Below are 10,499 nucleotides of genomic sequence, written 5' to 3'. Positions count from 1 at the left end.
AAGAAACCTTGAAAAAAAAAAGGATGAATAAATTGCTTGTTATGATATATGCATGTAGTGAGGAGATGGAAATTGTAGTCGTCATATTGTCAGGGATTGTAAAATTATTTTTAATTTAAGAGATTTAGTTCAATTTTAAAAATAACATCTATTTGGAAATTTTGAAATAAAAATTTAAAATAAGTTAACAATAAGCCAAATGCATCAAATTTTAAACTAAATCGATTATAAAAATAAGAAAAAGTAAAGTTGATTCCAGGATGACTAAATTAAATTTCATTCTCTTTATAAAACCGTTTATATATTTATAAAGAAAACATAAATTTATGACAAAGAAACACACACGGACTCATTTTCTTAAAAAGAAAAAATAAATGCTTGACTTTTGTTTCAAAATATAATTAATTAGACTATGTAGAACTCAAAGTTTTTAAAACAGTAGAGTAAAATTCAAAACGTGCAACCATCATTGGTGGTGACCATTAAAGTGTGCACAAATAGCATATGTAGAGTGAGTGGCTCTACAGTAACATAAGAAGCTCAACAATGTAGCTAATTTATAGATAAATGACACAAATAAAAAAGAAACAATGATTTAAAGCCTTCCATTTTAGTGATTGAGGCAAGCAAGGGACCTGTCAATAACCCATGATAATCGAATTAATGAAGAGAAGATCGATCTTCAACTTCATTGAAAAGACGATGCTTGGACTTCATGTGCTAAGGGCAAACAATGGAGGTTAGCTTTTAGGATGTAATTGAACTATTTTAGTATTATTTAGGGCTTAATTGAACTGTATTATAAATATTTAAAACTTAAATTAAAAAAAACTTAATGATGAGTAGTTAATTGTGGTTTGAGATAAAAATCAAGAGCTTATCTGTCATTTTTCCTAAATTTGCAAACTAAACATTGGGACTAAAATGTAATTTAACCGAGAGAGAGCAAGAGTCCTCAAATATTGCTCTTCCATGTGTAGCCTAGTGAAACCGAGATTGAGAGTGCGCGTCTTTGGCAGATTCGAATTCTCAAAGCCAAAAGTCACTCCAACTCCTATTATACTTACCCGAATACCTCATTTTGCTCCGATTTCTGCAGCAATGGAGGACTCGAGAAAGTTAAAGAACAAGAAAAGAAATGTTCAACTGATTAGCAAAGAACAAGAAATAGTAGTTGACATTGAAGATATATTTATTGACAAAGAGACCCAGAAAATAAGGGAGTCATTACTTGAGTGGTATGACCAAAACCAAAGACAACTCCCATGGAGAAGGCAAAAAACAACAAACCCATCTCAAGAAAGTGAAGAAGAGAAAGAAAAGAGAGCCTATGGAATATGGGTATCTGAAGTAATGCTTCAACAGACAAGAGTTCAGACTGTCATTGATTACTATAATCGTTGGATGTTAAAATGGCCCACTATTCACCATTTAGCTCAGGCTTCTCTTGAGGTATATATGCTAAAATTGAAATCTTTTTTCTTTGCATGGCTTTAATTCGATGATTCTATGAGGCTGCGTAATGATTTTGTGAAGTTTGTGTTCACGGTTTGTGCAGGAGGTGAATGAGATATGGGCAGGTCTAGGGTATTATAGGCGGGCACGTTTTCTGTTGGAGGTGAGACCTGATTAGTAGCTTATGCTTTTAAAAGTATTTGCTTTGATTTCTTACTGATGGTTTCGCTTCTTTATGCAAGAATAATTCTTTGTAATATAAAAATAAGAATTTTAATTTAAATGTGAACAGAATGTTTGATTGCTTTATGTTAAGCTTGTTCTCAATTTCTTTAGATGCACAAGATTGAATATTTTCTTTTCTTTCATTTTTTGCATGGTAATCTACAGTTTTTTCTTCTTTTTTTTTTTCTTAAAGTTCTGATTCTGATTGTTTAATTATGGAAACTTTATACTCAATTATTAAGTTATTGCGGAATTTAAAGGCAAATCAGGAAAAGTAAACTGAAAAGGGCACATGTGCTGTCTCAAATTCAGGAATTAAAAGAGAGGGGAGGTGTTTTGGGTGGAGAGTAGAAGCTCCAGTCTTGGTGCACTCTTCTTGTGTTAGAAAAAGTGGGCAAAAGAAAAAAGAAAACCTCAAAAAGTCTTGTGTTTTACACTTAAAATTATTTATTTAAGATGACTAATTTCTAGCTGATTTTTGTTCATACAATTAGGGAGCTAAAATGATCGTCGCTGGGGGTGGATTTCCTAATACAGTGTCTTCATTAAGGAAGGTCCCAGGAATAGGAGACTATACAGCTGGTGCAATTGCTTCTATAGCATTTAAAGAAGTGAGTAGGTTCTGCATTTTGTCCTTATGAATTATGCAAGGGGGAAATTTTTCAAGGTCTGATATGCCAGGTGGTACCTGTGGTTGATGGGAATGTTGTAAGAGTGCTTACTAGGTTGAGAGCTATTTCTGCAAATCCGAAAGACTCCATGACTGTCAAGAAGTTATGGTAAGCCTTTGTTTTTGTGGAACTTCTTTTCTACAATATAGAATTTTATCCTCCTGTAGGGATTTGGAGACAGCATTATCCATCTTTTTGGGTCCATCAGCATATAATATGAGTTAACAAAAAGGGTGTCCCTCCCCTTCCAATGGCCCCTCCCATATAACCTCAGACCTCCTATGGAGTCCCCGAGATATTACTACTTGACAAATGATGCTGTTTCATAGAGCATGATATCAGTTGTATACTCTTGCATTTCGAAAGAATGTAGGTAGATCAATAATCATCTCCAATGGAATTAATTACTTTGCAAGAAATACTGATATGAGTATTCATCAAGCACACCTTCGCAAGACAATTTTTTTGCTGCCAGCTTTTTTATCTAGCGAACTACCTTTTCTTTTTTCTAAATCTCATATTACCGGCATTTAGTTGCCATTTTTGAATCAGGTGTCTAGCTAATTATCGGGTCTTCTGATTACATACAACACCTGCAAAGTTTTTTCTGTTCTAGGTTTTGGGATTAGATTGTACTTCTTAGTGCTTTAAGCGTTAAAAAATAATGTTTGTGGCTTTACATATTATCATTAAGCACTTGTAGTGGTATTCATGATTCAGAAAAATGTGCTGATCTTTGATAAGAGATTTTTTCTGCAATTGCTATACTTGTTTATCTGGAATACTGTGGATCAGGAAACTAGCAGCTCAACTAGTTGATCCTTGCCGTCCTGGGGATTTCAATCAGTCTCTGATGGAACTTGGTGCAACTGTCTGCGCTCCGTCAAACCCAAGCTGCTCTTCATGTCCTGTTTCCAGCCAATGTCGTGTACTTTCAATTTCCAATCAAGATAAGTCAATTTTGGTTACAGACTATCCTACCAAGGTTGTAAAGGTGAAACCAAAACATGAATTTTCTGCTGTTTGTGTGGTGGAGATACTAGGAAGCTGTGGTCCAGTTGACAATCAGAAAACTGATAGCAAATTTCTTCTCGTAAAGAGGCCAGATGATGGTTTGCTTGCTGGTCTCTGGGAGTTCCCAACTTGCAGGTTGGATAAAGAAGCTGATTTAATTACAAGGAGAAATGAAATTGATCACTTTATGAAAAAATCATTCAGACTTGATCCAGAAAAGACATATAGCATGGTTCTGAGAGAAGATATTGGAGAATTCGTTCACATTTTTACTCACATCCGTCTCAAGGTTTACGTGGACTTGCTGGTAATACGTCTTAAAGGTAAGAAACCTAGCTTAGATTCCTTCCTCATTTTCACCCAAAAGTTTGTAGTATAGACCAGAAGCAAATATGAACCCTCATGCATTTGGCTACTGTATTCATCTCTAATGTTTAGATTGTATGTAGTAGAATAACCTGGCATATTCACAAGAGAATTGTTCTTGTTTTCTCATTAAAAGCCTCAACATTACCTTTGTATCATTTGCTTTCTCTTGACGTGAAGGTGGGATGAGTCAGCTCTTCCGTAAGCAAGAAAAAGAAGCTACAAACTGGAAATGTGTGGAGAAGAAGGCCCTTCCAAATTTGGGATTGACATCTGGAGTAAGAAAGGTAATATGGTGCGATGATTTAGATTTACATGATATGAACTGATGACCAGTAGAAGAGTGTTTAAGATAGAACTTTTGGGGGACTTGAGGGATACTGAATAGTGAATGATATCACTTCATACGTCAAATTGGAAAATTATTGGATTAGAAAATGCTTAATGTTACATGATTTTTGAACTTAATATAATTACCATTCACCATGGCTCTCAAATTCAACTTGCAACATAATATCCAGTTAATCTTAATTTGTGTTTCAATGAGATCAACTATTAATTTGACCAGAAATTTGATGTACCAGTTTTAAATTTATAAAAACTGAACTTGCTTACTATGTCAGAAATTCAGTTGAAAATTCTACCAAGAATTAGAAATAGTAACCTTATTGAGATGTGATACAAATTCAAGCTGAATGAATTTTTATGCTATAAATTGATCTAAATTGACAACGCTGAGAAATATGAATCAAGCCAAGACAAAAAAATCGCTTGTTTTCTTTATTCCATAAAATTGTATGGAAGGCATGAATTAAAATTTTGACATGCTTGTTTGAATTTGCTCTAGTCTTCAATGGTTATAACATGTAAGTAGACAATATGAGCACATGAATTGATATTTTAAGAGGCTGATATACTGGCTGGTGAAAAATAGTGAGGAATCCTTGTGAGCTGTGCAGTTTTGTGATCAAGTTTCACCTTCAAGAATCTCATGTTAAAAATGAATTAGTAGTGGCAAAATAGTTTTAGAATCTGTCAATTGCAAAATTAGCACCCAGTGAAAGGTCATTCTGGCATCAATTCTTGAAAACTGAAGAATATTCCTTAAGCATTGTTCTTTCTTGTTCTGTTTCCTCTTTCAACTCCTGTGCAACTTTACCATTGTTTCATAAGTTTTTGCCCTTTGCTTCTAGAAAACCTTTTTTTTTAGTAAATGTTTGATTTGCCTATTACATACAAAAGGCATTAATTACTTTACAACTTAAGGCATTCTTTGATTCCACTTTTTGCCTTTTGCTTCTGAAAAAGACAATCTCTATTTTACTATACTTGCACAAAGGCAGTGATTTCCTTACATAAGCAATTTGATTTCAGAAAAGTTATATATTAAAAATATTTATGCTGGTATTGTCTATGCTAGTGCAGGTCTACACTATGGTTGAAAAGTTTAAACAGCAGAAGCTATCAACTGATTCTGGACCACCAAGAAAAAGAATGAGCTCCAGGACCAGGAACCATTGAAAATTAGATCTGATTTACCCATTGTTTGAAATCAGCAAACAAAAATATTAATGCTAGAACATCTTTCCTTTCTTTCTTTCTTTCTTTTTCTTTTCTTTTCTTTTTTCTTTTTCTTAGTTCCCCTGACAACTAACTACCACTGGCATAATGACATATAGGCTTCACGTCCCACCTACCAGTCTATTGGCTTCACCTTCCTTAGACTTTCAGTTTCATACACATCTTTATTGCTTTTATATAGAACCTCCTTCAGATAGCTCACACAAGCAAAACTCGCCTCTCAGTTCTCCTATGGCTTCAACCACTAATGAAACTGCCCATGAATTTCCACCCTTTTTCAAAGTCTTTAAGGATGGCCGCATAGAGAGGTACATGGTCATGGACCATGTTCCCGCAGGTCTAGACCCAGAAACAGGAGTCCAATTCAAAGATGTTACGGTCTCCATTGACACCGGTGTTAAAGCTCGAGTCTTCCTCCCTAAACTCGATGGTTCAAGTCGTAGGTTGCCACTCCTGGTCCACTATCATGGGGGAGGGTTCTGCGCCGGATCAGCATTCGACATTGTCACAAAGAAATTTCTTACTTCTATGGTCATTCAAGCCAATGTCATTGCCATTTCAATTGACTATAGGTTAGCTCCAGAGCATCTTCTACCAATTGGATATGATGATTCATGGGCTGGGCTCCAGTGGATTGCTAGCCATTCAAACGGGCTAGGACCCGAACCCTGGCTCAACGAGCACGTTGATTTTGGGCGGGTCTTCTTAACAGGCGAGAGTGCCGGGGCAAATATCGCCCATTACGTTGCAGTCCAAGCTGGTGTGATTGGACTGGCTGGTGTCAAGATTAAGGGTTTACTTATGGTGCATCCATTCTTTGGAGGCAAGGAGGAAGATAAAATGTACAAGTATCTGTGTCCGACGAGTTCCGGGTGCGACAATGACCCAAAACTGAACCCAGGAAGGGATCCGAATTTGTCAAAAATGGGGTGTGATGAAGTGTTGGTTTGTGTGGCAGAGAAAGACTGGCTGAGAAATAGAGGGGAGGCCTATTATAAGAATTTGGATAATAGTGGATGGGGTGGGAAAGTGAAACTCTTGGAGACTAAAGGGGAAGACCATTGCTTTCACTTGTTCACAACCAACAGTGCAAGCGATGCGTTATTCAAAAGACTTGTTGATTTTATAATCCAGAAGGAGTAACTGTTTGTTATGAAAATGGATATGTAATTTGTTTCTGCCAGTATTAGAGGCTTGGGAGTAGTAAAATAATAAGTTATTGTATCTTTGGCCATTAATGTTGTCTCAGTAAAATAAGATGTAATCTAGGTTTAGTTTTGTTATAGTTATTGATGAATAAAGATGAATGCTTGGCACATTATTTATGGGGCTTCCTCTCCATCCTGACCACCCCTTTGTTTTTTTCAATGAAAAGGAAGAGGGGCCGGCCATGGTAGCCACCAACTTATGTGGTCTGTCAGCAGACATAAATGTCTCAGGAATGGGCTCTCTGAAATTTGGACCCGAGTTTCTGTAGTTTGGTGAAAATACGGTCTTACAGAAGACATAAATAAATGTCTTAAGGACCGGCATCTTGAAACTTGGAATCAGATTTTTATAGTTTGGAGAAAGCACTTCTCTACCACAAGACTTTTTGTATTTATAAATTCGGCTATTAAAAAAAACTATTTTCTTTTTTTAAATAAATTTAAAATATTATTTTTCTAGAGTAAATTGTTCATATATATATATTTTTAAAAGTTAAATAATTAATTTATAATTTAAAATAATCACTAAATGGGGGCATATTTTTTACCAAATAATAAGTTATAACACTATAATTGCAATTACAAAATATAAAAATAAAATTATTGTCTTTCAAATGAAATATTTAGATTAATGTTTCTTGTTTAGATCTATCATTCTTAATTGTGCTAGATTATCTTTGAAGAACATCCCTCAGACTTTCTTTGGATCACTAAAGAAAGAAAAGAACAGAAGAAAAATTAGATTCCCTTTATATGGTATGAATGTGTTATTAAAGAAGAAGCAAACTGAACCTCTTTTTTTTTTTTATTATGAGATGGATTTTGTTTGTTCAATCTTATCAAAAAAAAAATTTAGTATAATTTAATTGTAATGTCTAATGATAATCATAATCTTAATTAGGAGTATTTGTTTTATTTAATAATGGTTAAATAAAACATACAACAATTTAATAATATTGCTACAAAATATAAGAAATTTTATTAAATTTTTAGATTAAATTATGTAAAAGAAATAGAGCAAATAAAGAAAATGTAACAATTATATTTCAACACTAAATTTTTTTATGCTAGAAATAGATTTTATTCTAATTAGATTAAAAAAAAGGTTTTATTTTAGATGAATTTAATAATTCATAGTAAATTTAAAGCTTAAAATGTAATTTTGAATTATCAATTTAATCTTTAACTATATTAATTTTATATGAAAAAGAATAATAGGTAGGATTGACAATTTTTGACATAACCTGATTAAACAATACAACGCGATACACAATTAAACGAGTTTGCATTTAGAATTAATGAGTTCGGATTATAAATGGGTCAATCCATTAATGATACAAAAGTAAACTAATTTTAAACGGATTGACTTGTCTAATCTGGGAGTGACATGAATAAACATATTTGTTTAAATGGATTCATAAGTTAATAAGTATATACGATACATATAAATATGTTTAAATATATTTATTCTCTTTTTATATATTTATATAAATAAGTTTATTATTTACAAAGACATAATTATATTTTAAAATAAAAATAAAAATTTAAGTTATTTTATAATTAAATAAATATATTTTTTAAAATTATAATAGTTAATTTTTTGAAAAAACATATTTAAAAAAATTAAATTTATTAAACAGATTATATAGGTCAATCATTTTAACGTAGTTAGTAAATATGTGCATGTTTAGATTTTGATATTTTGATACGATTAATTAAACGGATCATATATTTAGAATAATTCTTTTTATGTTATATACATATTTTTATACGATACGATTATATACGATATGTAAGGTGGTTCTTAAAATTTTAGCTGTAACTCAAAATATTAAATAGTAAATAGAAGTGGCTAAAATAAATAAACGCATGGAAGTGTTTAAGAAAAAAAGAAAAGAAGTGGAAGAAGCTGACAGGCAGTGGATGGTACTGGACCAGCAAGGAGTCAAATATTTCATTTGTTATTGATATTTTATAATATTTTATGAAATATATGTATAGGAAAGGAAAAATAAGAAACCAGTGGCATATATTTTACCAAACTTTGTGTGGATCAGAATGCTCTCTTCTCTTCTCTTCTCTTCTCTTCTTGAGTGCCTCTCTTCCATTTCTGAGTTTCAACTTCTGCTCCTCCTGTCTGTTTTGCTTCTCATGTTAAATAAAAAGAATCTCACAGAAATAGGAATATGATTGATGACTGAAAAGAAGAAAGGAGAAAAAGGAAGTACATAAGTTTCTTGAATGCACTCAATATTTAATAACATGGCAGCTAGAGGTGGGGCTATGGGAGTTTCAAGCTTCCCTTCATCACCTTCTTGTTTTAATAGGAAAGCAAGAACCACTTACACACTCTCTTTGGTATGTATATATATTTCCATATTTCATGCAAATGTTATTTTCTTTTTTGAATATGTTGGCTCTGTTCCAGGAGAAGAAAAAAAAGACAATCATGAGCAGAAGTCATGCTGTCAAACAATTCTTGAATTATCCATGAAACAGAAATAACAAGTTCAGTTCAAGAGAGCTCAAATTTTTTATTGGTTTTTTCAACTGTCTCAAGCTGTGCGTGTCTTGTAACATATCCAATATCTGGGACCTTTACAGGAAGACAGCTTCTGTTAATCATAGACTGCTACGACTAGATGGCTTTCCTATAAATGCAGTTTCTTTCTTTATCGCATACGATTTTTAAGGATCAAGATGCAGGAACATTGACTCAATTTCTTTTTATTTATTGGAGATTAGTTCGACTGGGTATACGATTTTATTAAAATTAGTAATATGGTATTAGTAGATAATGAGGACCGAGGAGAAGACTTGAACTCAAAAGTCCCTAATTAAGTACAACTAGCCTACTCCCTAACTGGCACTCAATTTACTTTGTGGGTTAATTTCATTTCAGTAAATAGTACATTATCTTCCATAAATGTATGCAGCAGATTGCTAGCAAGTCAGCAATATCAAGGAGAAGTATCACCTGTTCTGCGGTGCAAGAATCATCTACTTCTACTTCCACTTCCACTTCCACAGGTAAGTTCTCGCACTGCCTGCAGTTTGCACTTAATTATGCTGCCATTGCCCAAGAAAGTTCTAGCCCAGTTTGATATTGATTTGCTAGTTGCTGCTGATACAAAAGAAGTAAAGAAAGCTGAAGAGAAGACCCCAGCAGCAAAGCCCAAACCTGCAGCAAAAGCTCCTGTGAAGCCACTGCCTCAGTTGATGGAAGAAGATGTAATCCCTTCACTCAAAGCAATTTTTGAAACTGAACAAGATATCACTGAACTTGAGCTGTCTTTTAATGACAACAGAGTAAATTTTCTACTTCCTAATTATTTTTAATTCTCCCCTATAAATCAGCCAAATTCTTCTTGTGCATCACTCCTTTCCTTTTGAATTAAAAATGACAGTTAGAAGGCTCCTTCAGAAAGAAGGGCAATCCCTACTCTTTTTGGGCATTCTTTCCCAGTGGAGTCCTTACAGGTACTTGTTTTCTTGACAATTTGGTACTATGCCCAAATGTTCTTTTTCTTTGTTATTATTTTTTCAATAGGTCGTCATCTCTTTTTTTACTCGCTTGATAGCTCGCTCACTATGAAAAAAAAAAGACTTAAAATCCCACCACTTGAAATGTCTCATCACTGTTTACTCCATGCATAATAAAATAGCTGTTTGATTGTTTTGTCTGAACTTTGAACAGGTACAAAGGGGTTTTCCCTATCCTCCTATGGATTAGGAGCAAGCACTGTTGAACCGTTTCTTATAGACGAGAAGAAAATCACAGCAAAACATATTGTCTTCTGGGTGGAAAAGCGTTTGGCAGCTCAAGGAATTATACCTGTGTGGAAAGAATGATATTAAAAAGTGTTTAAAAGTTTCATATTCTTTCCAAATAATGTAACATGATCGACCCCTGTATCACATTTTCGTTCAATGGGTATGACATAAAGCATCATCATTGTATATTTTGATCAAAATTCGT

General features: G+C 33.5%; 3 protein-coding genes across 7 annotated transcripts; all 3 read left to right on the top strand.

The window, feature by feature from the left end:
- The first annotated feature begins 957 nt into the window (after positions 1-957).
- LOC8288306 (adenine DNA glycosylase) lies at positions 958-5,332 on the top strand. The gene is made up of 7 exons (XM_015722595.3): positions 958-1,452; positions 1,559-1,618; positions 2,175-2,291; positions 2,362-2,459; positions 3,147-3,688; positions 3,912-4,018; positions 5,157-5,332. Exons 1-7 carry the CDS (start codon positions 973-975, stop codon positions 5,250-5,252), a joined length of 1,500 nt encoding a protein of 499 aa, XP_015578081.3. The 5' UTR covers positions 958-972; the 3' UTR covers positions 5,253-5,332.
- LOC107261678 (2-hydroxyisoflavanone dehydratase-like) lies at positions 5,250-6,633 on the top strand. The gene has a single exon (XM_015722596.3). The coding sequence runs from the start codon at positions 5,400-5,402 to the stop codon at positions 6,453-6,455; it is 1,056 nt and encodes a 351-aa protein (XP_015578082.1). The 5' UTR covers positions 5,250-5,399; the 3' UTR covers positions 6,456-6,633.
- A 1,908-nt stretch (positions 6,634-8,541) lies between these two features.
- Positions 8,542-10,480, top strand: LOC8288305. Of its 5 annotated transcripts, none has more exons than XM_015722621.3 (5): positions 8,542-8,878; positions 9,457-9,550; positions 9,657-9,829; positions 9,928-10,000; positions 10,218-10,480. In XM_015722621.3, the coding sequence occupies exons 1-5, from the start codon at positions 8,762-8,764 to the stop codon at positions 10,370-10,372; spliced, it is 612 nt and encodes a 203-aa protein (XP_015578107.1). In that variant the 5' UTR covers positions 8,542-8,761; the 3' UTR covers positions 10,373-10,480. The 5 variants fall into 5 exon arrangements, with proteins under 5 accessions (XP_015578107.1, XP_015578108.1, XP_002524569.2 ...); XM_015722622.3 differs by having other exon boundaries at positions 8,544-8,878; positions 9,460-9,550; XM_002524523.4 differs by having other exon boundaries at positions 8,547-8,878; positions 9,639-9,829.
- The last annotated feature ends 19 nt before the right edge of the window (positions 10,481-10,499 follow it).

The sequence above is a fragment of the Ricinus communis genome, chromosome 7, assembly GCF_019578655.1.
Source record: "Ricinus communis isolate WT05 ecotype wild-type chromosome 7, ASM1957865v1, whole genome shotgun sequence".
Lineage (NCBI taxonomy): Eukaryota > Viridiplantae > Streptophyta > Magnoliopsida > Malpighiales > Euphorbiaceae > Ricinus > Ricinus communis.
Note: the sequence above shows the minus strand (reverse complement) of the source record. Positions and strands in the feature narration are given on the sequence as shown.